Source organism: Culex quinquefasciatus, chromosome 3, assembly GCF_015732765.1.
Source record: "Culex quinquefasciatus strain JHB chromosome 3, VPISU_Cqui_1.0_pri_paternal, whole genome shotgun sequence".
Taxonomy (NCBI): domain Eukaryota; kingdom Metazoa; phylum Arthropoda; class Insecta; order Diptera; family Culicidae; genus Culex; species Culex quinquefasciatus.
In genome coordinates this window covers 1,471,395-1,487,636 of record NC_051863.1, presented here as the reverse complement: position 1 = coordinate 1,487,636, position 16,242 = coordinate 1,471,395, and the positions used below count along the sequence as shown (strand labels likewise).

The 16,242-nt window shown below is 37.7% G+C and overlaps 2 protein-coding genes across 5 annotated transcripts in view; one reads left to right on the top strand and one right to left on the bottom strand.

Moving 5' to 3' along the window:
- The window catches only part of LOC6040499 (40S ribosomal protein S12, mitochondrial), a 31,973-nt gene extending 27,461 nt beyond the window's left edge, over positions 1-4,512 (bottom strand). The window contains exons 1-2 of the mRNA XM_038259270.1: positions 4,368-4,512; positions 4,250-4,305 (exon numbers count right to left, since the gene is read on the bottom strand). Of these exons, the coding sequence (XP_038115198.1) occupies positions 4,250-4,301 (52 nt within the window). The 5' untranslated portion in view covers positions 4,302-4,305; positions 4,368-4,512. The remainder of the gene's footprint in view (positions 1-4,249; positions 4,306-4,367) is intronic.
- A 1,518-nt stretch (positions 4,513-6,030) lies between these two features.
- Positions 6,031-15,199, top strand: LOC6040495 (protein elav). 4 transcript variants are annotated; one of them, XR_005278141.1, is made up of 3 exons: positions 6,031-7,713; positions 8,023-8,129; positions 11,789-15,199. XR_005278141.1 is itself a non-coding variant. In XM_038259161.1 (2 exons), exons 1-2 carry the CDS (start codon positions 6,641-6,643, stop codon positions 8,042-8,044), a joined length of 1,095 nt encoding a protein of 364 aa, XP_038115089.1. In that variant the 5' UTR covers positions 6,031-6,640; the 3' UTR covers positions 8,045-15,199. The 4 variants fall into 4 exon arrangements, 1 of the variants encoding a protein (XP_038115089.1); XR_005278140.1 differs by having other exon boundaries at positions 8,023-8,538; XR_005278139.1 differs by having other exon boundaries at positions 8,023-8,538; positions 8,835-15,199.
- The last annotated feature ends 1,043 nt before the right edge of the window (positions 15,200-16,242 follow it).

Below are 16,242 nucleotides of genomic sequence, written 5' to 3'. Positions count from 1 at the left end.
TTCCAAAAATTGAGTAAGGGTTCGAACCTCATTTGTTTGAAGAAAAGGGTGAAGATTGAAAACAATGGACAGTGAAAGAAATATACTATTTGAAGAATCAATAGTAAAAGAAAGATAGTAATTTATTAAGTAGATAATGAAATTAACAATAGTTAATAAAAAGAGGTAACAAACAAGCTTAGATTGTATTAAATGCAATTTATAGGGCAGACGAAAAATTATTCAAATAGATAAATAAAGATAAACAATATTGACATCGCTGCCAAATTAAGGAAAAACAGACAGTTTGTTACAGCAGCATCAGTTGGTAAAATAGAGTGGAAAAGCGTTGAGAAATAAGAGAATCAAATGAGTAAAATCGAAATCAAATGGAGTTAACAGAAGCCGCGTAAGAAAATCAGTGAAACAAAATAAACAGAAGATAGGTGGTAGATGAAATGGAAAGAAGAGAAACCCCGTTGTGCGATGTTTCAGGTACATCCACAGCAGTTGACTCAACATACTGCGAATCAAAAAAATACCGTCTACAATCACAAATAACTTCCCTTTCCCACATTGTCGCGCCCCTTTCTATTAGCCGTCTCGACTTTGACCCGCGGTGGTCAAAGGTTTACGATCCGTTTCCACAGGCCACCAGCTAGGTCATCATGAAAACCAAGCCAACGTGGAGGTAAGAAAATAGGACACTTGCAAGGAACCAGAGCTATACTGTCTCGATCAAGAAATGATCTAACAGGACTGCGGACGTAGTCAGTGACGCTCCTTCCAGGATGTTCCTCGCCTGAGCGTCAACTGAAGAGGTATCATCAGAATCATTCGCACTTGGCCTGCTACTTCGACTTAAAAAAGATTATCTTTAAAAAAATGCAAAAAAAGCAAAGCAATCCTTTTTAACGACCCCCGGGTCTTTTGTGGCCTCTGTTGCAAGTTCCTGCTCATTTCTAGGCGTCCGAAGGTTATGTGTGGTGAGTCACTCAAAACCTCTTTCACGCAATTGGACCAAAGTTTTACTTCCCCATCCGATAGAAGGCCAGGAGGATAAGGCGGGAATCGAACACGCGCCCCATAGCAACTTAGGGATCGGCAGCCGAAGCCGCTAACCACAGCGCCACGAAAAAATGCATTAATATCAAAACAAGAAAATATTGAATTCTAATAACACTACGATAGATGTTCTGTTATTATTTTTCAGCATTTCGCAATTCGCAATTCGCAATTCGCAATTCGCAATTCGCAATTCGCAATTTTCAGTGTAAGAACGGACCTTGACCGATCTTATGCACTAGGTTCCCGACGAACACGCACTGCCCTTACACCTACATCTCACCCTTGCTCTGAGTCAGTACGAGCAACACGCTAGAACACGCTTTGAGTGTTCGTGCCAGGCATGCACACCTTCTTTTCCGGTTACGCATTTTAACTCGGCCGGGGGTGGTACATTACGTAGGGTTTGATGTAACTATAAGCGCCTAACCATTTATAGTGTGCCTAACAACTTTCATTAAAGCAAAAAACTGTTTTATTTTTAGTTTGAATTCAAAAACTAGTTGTTATTTTACTGTGTATTGTTTTCTCCTGATATCTTTCCTAGTGTTGAGTCGTGTTTATATGTTGCTATTTCTTTTGTCGCGGTGTTTTGTTACAATTTTTGGTCCTAAGCATCTTATAAAAGTTTTTCAAAAGTACAATAGTAATATTTCTGTTGATTCTTTGATCATTAAAAATTGAGTAAGGGCTCAAACCTCACTTGTTTTAAAGAAAAGGGTGAAGATTGAAAACAATGAACAGTGAAAGAAATATATTATTGAAGAATCAATAGTAAAAGAAAGATAGTAATTAATGAAGTAGATAAAGACATCGCTACCAAATTAAGGGAAAACAGACAGTTTGTTACAGCAGCATCAATTAGTAAACAGAGTGGAAAAGCGTTGAGAAATAAGAGAATCAAGAAAATAAAATCGAAAACAAATGGACGATAATAAACAGAAGGCGTGTTAGAGAATCAGTGAAACAAAATAAACAGAATATAGATGGTAGATAGAGAGCCTGGAACCTATTAGAGGACGGACACCTCAAACCAAAAGCACCAATCGAAGCACGAGAACTTTCAAACGGAGGTACCAATCGAGCAAAAGACAAAGGATTTTGCTCGATAGGCACCTCCGCTTGACAGCTTCCGCGCCTCGATTGGCACTTCAGGCCTGAGACGTCCGTTCTCTAACAAGCTCCAGGCTCTCTAATGGTAGATAAAAACGGAAAGAAGAGAAACCCCGTTGTGCGATGTTTCAGGTACATCCACAGCAGTTGACTCAACATACTGCGAATCAAAACAATACCGTCTACAATCACAAATTACTTCCCTTTCCTACATTGTTGCGCCCCTTTCTTTTAGCCGTCTCGACTCTGACCCGCGGTGGTCAAAGGTTTACGATCCGTTTCACAGGCCACCAGCTAGGTCATCATGAAAACCAAGCCAACGTGGAGGTAAGAAAATAGGACACTCGCAAGGAACCAGAGCTATACTGTTCTGATCAAGATAATTCGGATGATCTAACAGAACTACGGATGTAGTTAGTTACGCTCCTTCCAGGATGTTCCTTACGTGGACGTCAACCGAAGAGCACGCAACAAGGTCAGTGCCATTGCATGCTCTTAGGTATCAATCCTTGGCCTGCGTTATTATTTTTCAGCATTTCTATATGAAAGTCAAACAAAAAATAAAAGAGCTTCGTTATGACTCTTAGAAAGAATATCCAGATGCATTCAAAGTTCCATCTTCTAGGAATTTGTTCCAGAAGTTGAGCAAAATTCGTAAAAATCTAATATTTTAGAATTTCAATTTTTTTAAAGAATTCTCTCAAATATTCGCTCGTATTATAACAGGAACATGTTTCCAAGACTCAAAGAAAGCATTTACAATCATTTGTTAATTGGAAAATTCCCTTCCAAGTTCCTTCTTCCACGGTTTTAGCATAGCATTGGTGTCTACCCGTAGATGCTACTGTGTTATTGACCTGGACCCCCAAAAATTGCTCCGTGGACCACAGATGAAAAGTAGGAATCATCACCCCTTCACAATTTTTAAAGGTCCCTAATATCATGCTGATCACTACTGACGCCGGCAGAGAAATTGAAAATTTCTTCAAAAGAATTCTCTCAAATTATCGCTCGTATTATCACAAGACCCCCAGAAAGCAATTCCAATCATTGGTTGGTTGGAAGATGCATAAAAACCATCTTCCCATATTTTGTACCAGAAGCTGAGCGAAATTCAAATTTTTTTTTAGTTTTTGGGTGTTTTTGAAACCGCCTTGAGTTTTTTTTTTCGTAAAATTTTTTTTATTAGGTCCTTTTCGGTACTGGGACCTGATTAGGACCGAGTCGGCTTTTGTAATTACATTTGACTTAATAGTTACAGAGGATCTTGTGTGTAAATGTTAGTGGGAGGGGAGCCGATTACCCGCGGCCTACTCGGGGTTAGTCCCTTCCCTACTAACCCCGAGCAGGCCGATGTTAAAGACAAGGCGTGGGAAGGGAAGGGGGATTGTGTAGGGGTCTTGGTTGGCTCTGCTGGCCTTTGCTTTTGTCCTCAGCCGCAACTCGACCGCCTTGTATTAAAAAACACCCAAAAAGCAAAAACTGAAAATTTGGTTGATTGGACCTTTTCAAAAAAAAAAAAAACTCCAGATATGTTTAGTCAATTCACCGTTCATTTCAAAATGATATTGAAAAAAATACTATTCAATATAAGTGCTGAAAAGTTGATTCGCGAAAAGTAGTACTTTTCAGTCCTTGTATCGAAAAGTATTTCTTATCAATTCTGTTATATTTGATGAAGAAAGGTAGGTGTTTTGTCATTCGAGAATGACAGTAATAGTAGGTAGTTTCACAATGAAGTTGCAAAAATCTGGAGGAACATGGGAAAAGGGCGGATAAGCAACCTGCAACCTGATTAATGTTTTTTTACGCAATGGTTTCGATTTCAGGAACCCAATGCTGTATTGCACAAATTTGAGAGATACAGAAACAGGCGCATGAGACAGCTTTAAATTCAATGACTGCGGCAGACTATAGAATAATAACACATAAAAACATACTGAAATTGTAGATAAGTACTAATAACAATGTCTAGTTCTGCCGAAAAGAAAACTCCTGATAAAACCATATGTTTAACTATTTTTTGGCGAGATCTTATCTTGTATCAGTTCAACACACAGTATTACACAACCAACACCGGTGCGGTACTTACCTTCACTGGCAAGCGTTTTCGTCACGCTCAACGTTTGTCGCAGGAAATTCATTGTGCTGAAAAACAGAGTTATTATTAATACATCGTGTTATGTTGTAAAACACCGAATGCAACCTACCTGAACAAATTTGATGCTTTGGCACCCGATGAAATTCAAAACTGCACGATGTTTTCGCACTCACGAGCTTACTTTCGCACTTGTGTTTACCAACAGCAGCGCAGGAACAGGAACGAACTGTCACTGTCACTTTTCGTTAGAGGGTTCCGCTATCAGGGTCGAAACTAAAAAGGTCGAAATAATAAAATTAAAAAAAAATCTAGCAAAATAATGAAAAAGGCCGTAATAGGTTTGCAAACAACAAGCGTATCCCTTTTATGTCAGACATTCTCTATCGTGAACAAGATACAATCTTTGATTACAAACCAAATTACAAACCCACTAAGGCATTATTTTGCTAGAATTTAGAAAATAATTCAAGCAAAACAAAGTGAATGAGCTAATAAGCAGGTTACACTCTTTGTGTGCAAACTCCTCGGCAAACTCCGAACGCAACATTTTTTAATACCGTCATCAGGAGTAATATTAGTTGGGGGTGTGAAAATGGGTAATACAAAAATGCTGAAATTTGTATGACCCAATCTCACCCCCCAGACCCAATGTCACCCCTGATGACAGGACTATGCAAATCAGAGCAAGGGTCAAAATATAAAAAAAGTAACATTAGATTTAAATAATGAGCAAAACAGTTTCAAATTGAGTCGTAAAATTAACTTCAAATTTCTGTGTATAATAACCCTTTGTACGTATGCATAAAAAAAAATTAAAATACAACATCTTATTTATAGTTTTTTTTTACTATTTTTTATGATATAAGTGATCAAAACTAGTTCTCAGGCTTCCTTTTTAACCGTTTTACCTGAGGTTTTACCATTTTTATGATGGTTTGCTTTAACAAACGTAGTGCTTTAGGAGTTCCACATGTTCGTATAGACTTAAAGGACTATTTTGGTTCAATAATAAGTGAACAATAAGGCAACTAAATCTTTCCTTCAAATCAAAATATTCGCTCTACAGCATTGGCTTGGCGTTCTCGATTGCGAGATTCCTACTCGAAACTAGATGTCCGAAGGTTTGATTGTTGAGACAATTGCAAACCTCTTTTTAAAACTTGAGCTTCCTTCCACCCCGTGATTCGAACTGACGACCTTTGCATTGTGAGTCCAACTGCTTACCAGCGACTCCACCGTGGCAGGACCTAGGAAGACGACTCCTACACCTGGACTGAGCTAACGACCTAACCTCTAGGTTAGATCGGGGCCAACATTTACTTCCCCGTCCGACGGAAGGCGTGATCAGACAAATCTCGTCTCGAAAAATACCACCGGAACCGTCCGGGACCAAACCCAGACCGACTGGGTGAGAGGCAATCATGCTTACCCCTACACCACGGTTCCCGGCATATCTAAATCAAATATTCAAAATTTTCCGGAAGTCGAGCGTTTGAATACGCGTTTGAGTGCGTACTATGCTTTAACCAGGTAAAACAAACTAATTTCCTCTACCACTCACAATATTAAGGCGAATCTAATTTGAATAACGAAGAATAAATAAGTGTAGCCCCAACCGTTCATTTGAAATACAATTCGAACAGGAATTTGTCGTGCAACAACAGGACGTGCCAAACAAACTCAGCATGTGTCAAAAATCAGTCACGCGACTACCTCTACCGCGCCCGAGTCTATAAAAGCAGGCCCGATTCGGCATTACGAAATCATTGTATCGTCATCAGCGTAGTGCCACGGTTGTGCTCTGGTCGTGAAAAGAACCTAGTTCAAAAGGCAGAAGCAGCTCCTTGTTCTAGCACAGTATAGTTCCAGATCCCAGACAACCACATTCGCACATCTAGCCAACACTCTCTCTCACAAACACATCTATATACGACGTCGGCCTGCAAAAGTGGAGTGAAGGAAGAAGAAAATTTTCCTCGGTCGGTACATTTCGGTGAAAGAGCAAAAGAGAAAGAATAGGCAAAAATTGATTTTTTTTTTGCTGGCTGGAATTTTCTCGCCACAAACGGAAAAAGTAACCAAAACAGGTCGATTCCGGCCTACTGTTGATAACGCTTTTGTTCGTTGCATCGATCAGTTGTGCGGACTCCTCGCTCTCTTCGGAAGTGAAGTTCTCGATTCTGACAGTGTGTGACATTTGGTAAACGAAGAAGGTGCAGATCAAGCGACGCTGAGTGAGGAAAAAGTTCGTCTAAATTTGGAAGTGTTTGGTGAATTGCTGCGTGCGTGAGCGTGTGTGTGTTTGTTAACAGCACGCCTCCAAAGCAAATTTTAATTGTGAAAGCAGGGTAAAAGTACAGCCTCAAAATTACCACTTCAATCATGACCAACAAAGTGTTAGCAGCCGTACAAGATCTACAAAAACAAAATGGCGAATCGCAGCAGAACACCACTGCAGCGTCATCCGGATCGGACAACGCACGCACCAACCTGATCGTGAACTACCTCCCACAAACAATGACTGAGGAGGAGATCCGTAGTCTTTTCTCTTCGGTGGGGGAGGTAGAAAGCGTCAAGCTGGTTCGGGACAAGAACGTCATCTACCCGGGTCAACCGAAGGGACAGAGTTTGGGTTACGGCTTTGTGAACTTCCACCGGTCTCAGGATGCTGAACAGGCGGTGAATGTGCTGAACGGGTTGCGCCTGCAGAACAAGGTTCTGAAGGTGTCCTTTGCCAGACCCAGCTCGGAGGGCATCAAGGGTGCAAATCTGTACATCTCGGGTCTGCCCAAAACCATCACCCAAGAAGAGTTGGAGATTATCTTCCGACCGTACGGAGAGATTATTACGAGCCGTGTGTTGGTACAGGATGGCAATGATAAGCCAAAGGGTGTTGGGTTCATTCGTTTCGATCAGCGCAAGGAAGCTGAACGGGCTATTGCTGCACTGAACGGAACGACCCCGAAGGGATTGACCGACCCGATTACGGTCAAGTTCTCCAACACTCCCGGACAAAACTCGACCGCTAAGATTGTGCAACCGGCGCTGCCAACTTTCCTGAACCCGCAGTTGACACGCCGGCTGGGTGCCATTCATCATCCGATCAACAAGGGATTAGCTCGTTTCTCGCCGATGGGTGGCGAAGTGCTGGACATGATGTTGCCGACGGCCCCAACCAACGGACTTGGCGCGGTCGCACCGTCGGGCGGCTGGAGCATCTTCATCTACAATCTCGCTCCGGAAACTGAGGAAAACACGCTGTGGCAGCTGTTTGGCCCGTTCGGTGCCGTTCAGAACGTCAAGATCATCAAAGACTCCGCCACGAACCAGTGCAAGGGCTACGGATTCGTCACGATGACCAATTACGAGGAGGCCATGCTGGCGATCCGATCGCTCAACGGGTACACCCTAGGACAGCGGGTGTTACAAGTCAGCTTCAAGACCAACAAATCAAAGTAATTTCCCTAATTTATAACCTAACAGATTTCTTTCTCCTTTCCACACAAAAAAAAACTCACAACTAACACATCAAACAACATGAGATGGACGCGTGTTGAAGCTCTTGAAATAATTTTCAATCTGCTAAAAATATCCAACTTTTTCTGTCTGTCTGCCGTCTACCCAACATTGGGCGGCCGCGGCACAGTGATCCTAATTCAAATTTCTCCCCCCACATTCATTCTTTATACGCTCCAGAAATGACAAACTAATGTAACGATGAGCTATTTGCCAATTTTTTCTGACGCTGACATTTTGATTTCCAGCTCCGGATTGGGCGATCATTAAAGATCATTGTAGGAAGTAAATCAAGCGCCTCAGGACGCTACCCCCTTGCGCGGCAGTAATGGTCATCCACCATCCACACCCCCTTGTGAGTAAATCGAAAGAGAGTTTTGAGTGAGTGAGCAAATACAACGGTGCAATATTTCACTCACACACGCACGTAAAAGCAACCATATACATATACAAACACACAGACACATACTAAATATTACCAATTGCGAGCTTGTTGTGGAGGGTGCCGACATTCGATGCAACGACGACGCGAGGGTGCGTTCCGAGGAGTTTGAATTTTTCCGACTTTTCATACAAAACGCGCGCGCGAGCTGAGCTGAGCGCATGCGGAAGATCAAAGCCAGTGTCGTGAAAATCACACAACTCACCCCCTCAACTCGACGCTCAGCTCTAACACACACTGACACGTGTCCAAAGCCAGAGAGATAGATGACATCAAACAAAAATACGCAGCAGACAGGCAGACAGCACTGAGCTGGAAACAAGTATGTGTGCACTTCCCTCCTTCTCTCTCTCTCTCTATCTATACATGATCCGTAGTAACGTACAATTTCTCCTTGTTGGATTACATATTATATACATTTATGCATTCACGTTTTAAGCAATCACATCTTTACGCTTGCTCTTACTTGCTCGCAGCACATCCGCTAATCATCTCTTGTTGGCGCTCTTGAGCAAGTTTCCAAACCTATTGCCAACTAGCACATGTTCTCTTTCCGGCTCCGTCACACACAGGCGACTAATTCAGTGTTTCGTTTCGTCGTATTCTTCCTCTTCTAAGGCAGCCCGACACTTAAATAGAATGAGCAGCTGGAAAAGTGATGATAACGTGTGATGAGATCAGAGTATAATAGAGGAGATGCTCTGCTGCGAATTTTTGAAATGTCTTCAATCTAGTTGGCTTTACGCAAATTATACAGAAATTTGAATTAGATCCGATTAAGTTCAAGATTTTACGGTGGAAAAAAGGAAAGGAAACCATTTTTGATGGGGCTTCCTGAAGGAGCTGGTAGGAGGCTAGTTAACAAATCCAACCAACACACAAGCTTGACAAAGCTCGTTGACACGACGAAAACGACGATCAATAAGTAACAACAGCAGACATGCCAAGAATGTCTGCTGGATTTAAAAAAAAACTGAAAGAAACACGAAATTCTAGTCAAAAGAAAAAGAAATTTTTACAAAAGCATATTAGACAGCATAGGATCTTTTACGCTATAGTCATAAATGTCCCACAAGCCCCTTGGTCACTAATACACACGTATTGAAAGAACTATTAAAGCTAAAACAAAACCAAGGAGGATGTGCATTTTCGCTGAGTGTTACAACAGTGAAAGTGGTACTGCAATATTTATTTAAAAAGAAAACATGCAAACTATTACATACCAATGTCACGACACACAGTTTTCTTTCATCACACATCCACGTACAGCTATCACGAGCAGCCATTTGTCTAAATATGGCAGAGCATAACAGGCAAGCAAAAAAGCTATGATGAGAGACGATACAAGATAGTATGATTAAAGTAATATTTTAGGAAAATTTTATTTATTTTTACAACTAATTTATTTAAAAAAGCAAAAACAATGTGGTAACCGACGGTTAATGTGTAAGAAAAGCAAACTATTTGCTGAAAGTAAAGCAAAAATATAAACATTGTAATTTCAACTACATGAAAGCAAATAATGAAATGAATAACCGCAAGTATGTGCATGCAACAAGCAAAGAGATCTCATTCTAGTATAAAACTTAACGTGGTTAAACGTAGAGGAGAATCCCACTCACAAAAAAAAAAAAAGAATGGAAGCAGAGTCATTTAGTCAAATTGAGATATTCTGTGGAGAGTCATTCCTTTACACTGTGAAACAAAACTAAACGCGCAAATCGAAAGAGACACAAAACAAACGACAAATGAAACGTACTTAGAAGAATATAGAAAGAATGAAATGACAAAGTTGAATTACTGGGTTTTTATCACTCAAAGTTGGGAAGAAATTCAATTTGTTACAAAGCATTAATGTTTTGTTTTATGCCAACAGTTTTTATGGCTAATTTTTTTTTCAAATCAACAGTCCGAGGACTTTTAATAGACTTTTTATACAAAAAAAGAGACAAACTTAAAATGGAATACACGTGCTGAAACCCACCACTGACTACGATTTATGTTGTCTGTGTTTTTTTTTTTGTTGAGAAAACTAAATAATTTTGAGCAGCTTTCTGGAAAAGTTTGCGACCATTGGAAGTAAAGTATTATCAACAAGCCGCAAAGCGAATAAAAAGGTACATTTATCAAGATATTCACACAACACTAAATGGAGATAACCAACGGTATAAGCGGCAAACAGATGCATAAAACTTTCGCACAGTAATTTTTAAGGTGAACGTAAAACCAGCTATTTGATATACACAAAACAAAAATACTCCCACTTCTTTTCTCTCTGAAACAAAAATGATATTAATCTTAAGGTTAACATCATTTCAATTCCTTAATTGTTCGTCCTCAGCTTAATTTATAAAACAATATTTATTCATTTTAAAGTAACATTGCTTTGCATTTAAATCTACACAAAACAAAAACTTTCGTAATTTCTAGTCGTTGCCAACAGTACGGCGCTTGGAAACGGCCTACGGTTGGTACTTAAAAAACAAGCGAAAAGTTTCATGGAACCGTTCTATTAATTTAAAAAAAACAACAACAACACCCCAACACCCGAATCTATTCCATAAAACTGTGATAAGAGCAAAACAAGAACAAAAACAAAAAAAACTACTTTAAGAATGCGTTGACACAAGTGCAAATATTTCGGCTCGAAGTTTTAACCTGCGGCGCAGCAACCCGTGCCGCTGCCGCGTATATTTTTAGTTCTCAACTTTACTTATTCCCACGACTCTTGTTGCAAATTTGCACGCGCGGATCTCAGCAGGCTCGCGCGTGAAGAAAGGCATCTCTTCCCTTTTGACATTTGACAGCGACATGCACCCAGAGCCAGAGAGCAAAGGAGATGCTCTTTTTTATTTTTTGCGCTCTCACATTTGTTCTTCTGTTTTATTTCAGTTCTTTTTGCGTTTACTTTGTTTTGTTCTGTTCTTCTTTTCATACGTTCTTTCACTTGTTTATACGTTTATTGTATTATTTCGTTTGTTTTGGTTTCTTTCGTTTTTAGTGCTACCATTTTTGATTTTCGAAAGATTTGAAGAAGAAAAGATAATCTGACACGGAAATCATTATTTGCTTCAGGTTTGACAGTATTCAAAAACTAAACAAATGATCACAATTCGACAAATCTGTTCTTTTTAACGTCATTCAATTTTTGTTTGCTTTATTCTTACTCTTAAGTTGTAGCAGGAAACACACACACACAGGCAAAATCGCGTGCGTAAAATCACAAAATGTAATTTTCTTTTTCTTTATATTATTGTTTCGTAGGCACAAGGCCTTTATTTTTTCAGTTTATTTATTGTTGTTTTCGTCCATTCAATTATTCAGCTTACATTTAATATATTTTTATCATTTCGCCATTTGGTGGAAAAAAAATCGAAACAAGATTTTGCTATTGATAGCTTAGTCTTACAGAAATTTTCTTTCTACCAAATGGTTTTATTTATAAGTTTCATATGGGTTCATACTTTATTTATATTATTTATAAGCATTGTATTTTTATTTTATTTTTATTTTCGTCTTAATTTCTCTTTTTCTTTTTCGTGTGTTTTTTTCTTTTCTTTTTTTATTTTTAGGGTTTATGTTAGAAACAATTGAGAGTGATGTGTGCAATAGGATGTGACCATGTTTTTTTTTCTTTCTATCCTACCTTTAATCTTACTTTACCTACCCATTCTACTCTTGCTTTTGCTTAGATTATCGTAAGGCAACTTAGAATATATTTAGAGCGAAACGGACAGAGAGAAACCTTATTTATTGAAACAGATTTTCACACTTATTTAAAAACAAATAGTTTGGGTAGCAAAACATTAGACAAGTAAGCATATTTGTGTATCACTCTTATCACTGCACAGACACACTGGCAATTTTGAGTTTTTGAGTTTGACCATTTTAAATTTTTGCCAGCAAACGCAACGTACTCTGTTTATTTGAGTATTTTGAAAGCGAGGCGCTAATTTTTCATCCTAGTTCCTTAAAACAATGGGGTCATAATTTAAACCAAAAAAAGTGTCCCCCGAGAATCCAGCAAATTGTGTTGTCTAACAATATATTGAGAAAAAAAAATCATTTGGAAAAAATCACAAACTCTCACTCACACAAGTACAAACAGATCAAAAACAACGCTTAAGTGAAAAATAGCATTCCCACACAGGTTTTGAACACAACTCGTACTCGTAATCAGACAATTTGCTGGATTGTCCCCCCTTCAAATGCTGAAGAAATACGCTAAAATAGAAGAAAACAGAAAAAAACCCTGGCTGAAAATCAGCAATTTAAACAAAACAAAAAATGCAGAAAGTTATCACCAAAACCACCAACATTGTTATTACAAAAAAAAAAAAACGATGGCTTGATTTCTGTTCAGAATCACAGTTTTTCACTGTATTTTACTAGGAAGCAATGTTTCGAACAATTATATAAACACAGAGTAATACCACCTTAAAGAGGAAATCGAAGCGACTCTCAAAACAAAACATTCGAATATTAAGCAAAGAAAAAACTGGGAAAAATACTGATATTTGAAACCAACTATAGAAATAATTGTCACATTTGGTAGCTTCAGTTATTGTTCCCCCTTCTGGACAGATATCTTGAATGTAAGTGAAACAATACAACAACATTTTAACTTATTGCAGAAAAAGAGAAAGAGACAAAAACAAAAAGAAAACATTAGGATAAAACAAAAGCAAAACGTATATAATTACAGCTTTGATTTGTCATTATTTATATTCGAATTAATCAATGTATGATTTTATTTTCCCAAATATGTTCTTGTGTATATAAAAATTATAAAACAGAAAATCAACATTAAAATAGTGAAAAAAAAATATGGAATACAATAAAAACTTATAATTTACGTCCATTTTTCTTCATTTTATTTTTCCGTTATTCCTTTATTGGTTTCCACTAACAACAACAAAAATAGCAGTTCAAGCAACAGTATCGACCAGCAATCAACAATTTGGCGTGTGTGCTTCATTTCCTTGAGTTCGTTTGTTGCGTCCCAAAACGGAGAGTTTGTCTGATTTAAAAGTTGCCATTTTTTCCTGCATTTTCAGGGTATGATACGCAAATATTTCCTTTTTTTTAAAAAAAAGACACTGAAATGTTTCCAAAAATCTAATTTAATTTTAAAATATTTGTGATCATGCCCTGTAAAGCGGAAAAAGTTCAATTTAAACAAAATAATGTTAATGGACGAATGTGCTTTTGTAAATAGTGCAACGTCAGTGAATGTTTGCATTAAAAATAAGCACAAACGCAAATTCGTCCATTTAAATTGTTTTGCTTAAATTTGAAATCAGCCTACTTTGCGTTATCTTCCTCAGTTTTGTTGTGCGTCTGTTTCTTGGGTTTGTAAGTGCTGTTTTAGGAGTATTCCGATTGGGTTTTTAAGTTCACCGTCTTCAAAATAGTAAAAAACGATACACTTTACTCATTCTGCCCCCTTCACACATACACACACACAAAGTCACACAAATTACCAAAAAAAAAGACCAAGAAAACACGCTTCCAAGGGTCGAAACGTCGGTTTTTACGTCACTTTTATGTGTTTCTTTTGGTTCGTCCACTCAAATCTCCACCCTTTTTTTGGTCAGGCATTCCAATTTTGTGTTTTGATGACAAACATCCATCGAAAAGGATTGAAAACAAACAAACAAAAAATCGCAACAGTTTTGTTCTGATATCAGTTTTTATCGGCTTCTTCTTCCGTTCCAAAAAAAAAAACAACAGCAACCAAAAACAATCGAATTTGTTCACTTCCGTTTCCGTCACTTTTAAGTTCCCGTGAATTTGTGTACGTGTGTGCGTGTATCGTCAGACTTTTTGAGTTCACGGAATTCACGGTGAAAGCCAAGCAAACAACAACAACCAAAAAAAAGTATCAACAGCAAACCTAGAGCATCGTTTTGTAAGCGTATACCTAAGTCAAATGCAAATCATTTCATTTGGTTTATTACTTATTATTATCTTTCTGTGGGTAAGTAATGATTTCACGTTTTCTTTCTTATTCCTGTTTTCAGGATTTTCCGTTGTCTATTTACTGTCATTTCAAGCTTTCCACCTAACAATTTTATCTCATATGTTATTTTTGTCGTATCACAGCAGAAATCGAGCAAAATAACAATAAAAGAACCAAAAACGAACACATCGTCTTTGGTCCTTTTACAATGTTTTGCTTGAAATCACAGTAGACTCGTGTAAAATCTCTCAGGTGACACTTCGAAAGGACGTAAACAAGAAATGAACTGTTTGTTTATCTACATGGTTACGTCCATATGAACTGTCTGCTTGTTACGATGGCTACTGCGATCAATCATTTGGTCATGCTTAAGTTGTTAAAAATGAGTTTTTATTATGTGAAGTAGTCTTCATTCTTTTACCATTCTGCTCTTCTGAGAAGAGTTTTATGTTAACAATTATTTTAATAACATTTTCATGGTTTTTGTTGAATTACACTTTTTCAAACTTTTTTCCGTAAACAACCAACACGTGAATGTATTTTTGTGCGCATTTTGTATTTTGTTTAGCATGCTGTTTGAAAACATAGTTCACCCCCACAGTCAACATTCATAATTAAGTTTATGTTTAGAACGTTCATTTTATCAAAAAAAAAAAAGTATTTTTTGATCATTTCTTCTCGGTTTCATTTTCATCGCCACTTATTGTTGTCTATCTATAACAGTCACAGTTCTTTGTGAATTTTATAATATTACGTTCTAATTAATTTCTGAACGCCCAATTGCGCATTAATTACGTGTCTTATCGATTAATTGTTAAACAGCTTGTATTTTTTAATTATTTTCAGCAAAAAAAAAACGAGCAAGTGCAAACGTTTCTCACTTTTTTCCAGGTACATTTCACATGTTTTGTTATTGATTTGTTGTTCCATGATTACCAAAAAACAAAACCACATAAGTTTGTTGTCTTGATTTTTTCGTCATGTGTTCAGAGTTTTTTCCGTAATTACAAATCAAAGCAAATGAAAAAAATATATAAAATCGTAAAATAACCCAGCTCACTAGAGCATGAAATGACGAAAAAGTTATTGCAAAAAAAAAATCAAAAAGGGTGTCGAGGACAGGAAAAGGCTGTGACTTTCTGGAATCTAATTCTAGGAATTTTTTTAACTAATAACAAAACAAACTGATAAGACTGAACACCGAGTACAAAAACTAGTTAAATATATGCGTAAATAAAAACGAAAATCAAGCAAAAAGTAAATTCTTGTTTCAATATTTTCTCCCCTCTTTCGTGTAGCGTTTGTAGTGAAAATTTTGGGTGTGGTACATACAGGAGATGCAGATTTGCCGAATTTCCCGCTTGAGGGGGTTGCAAAAAAAGAAGAGAAAATTCAACACATGCGCAGTAGCACAGCCGGCCCATCCCCAAACGAACAAACCGCGAAGCCGTGGCAAGATGAAGGAATCAGTAAGGAAGGAAAATCGATGCAGGATTTTCCTGGAGATGGTTAATTTTGTAAGAAAAGTAAACAAAATAACTGGTTTTCAGATTACTTTTTCAAGCTTCATTGAAATTTCATTTATGAATTTTAAGCAAATTTAAAATTTTGGTAAAATACTTTGAAACCACAATTTGACAAGTCGGCCAATCTAATAATCCGAAGGCCGGCTATGAAATTATGAGAAAATTTATAGTTTGTATCAAACTTTCATGTATATTTTAGATTTTAATGAGTTATCTTCAAATCTTAATTTCATATTTTAAATGTGTGCTTACGAATATCCGGCCGGCTATGAAATTATGGGAAAGAAAAATTGGTATCAGAATATGTTTTACACAAAATTTACTCAACCAGGATAATTTTTTATCAACATACTACTTAAACTGAGTTGAGGAAATTTAGTTTTGTTGAATCTTTGAAGATGAATCGATGAAAATTTCTGAAGTATCAAAATTCGCCATCTGGTGCTCGGAAAATGGCCAAAATTGGCCCTCCAATCTTTCCAACGCTTTCGTCCAAATGGCATAGAAAATTAAATCTCCTATCCTCCGGAGGGTTGTA

Bases quoted from the DNA above. Each gene is read 5' to 3' on its own strand.
- LOC6040495 (XM_038259161.1), top strand. From the start codon at position 6,641: ATGACCAACAAAGTGTTAGCAGCCGTACAAGATCTACAAAAACAAAAT. The intron at 7,714-8,022 runs GTAATTTCCCTA...TTTGATTTCCAG, and splicing joins TTCAAGACCAACAAATCAAA to CTCCGGATTGGGCGATCATT.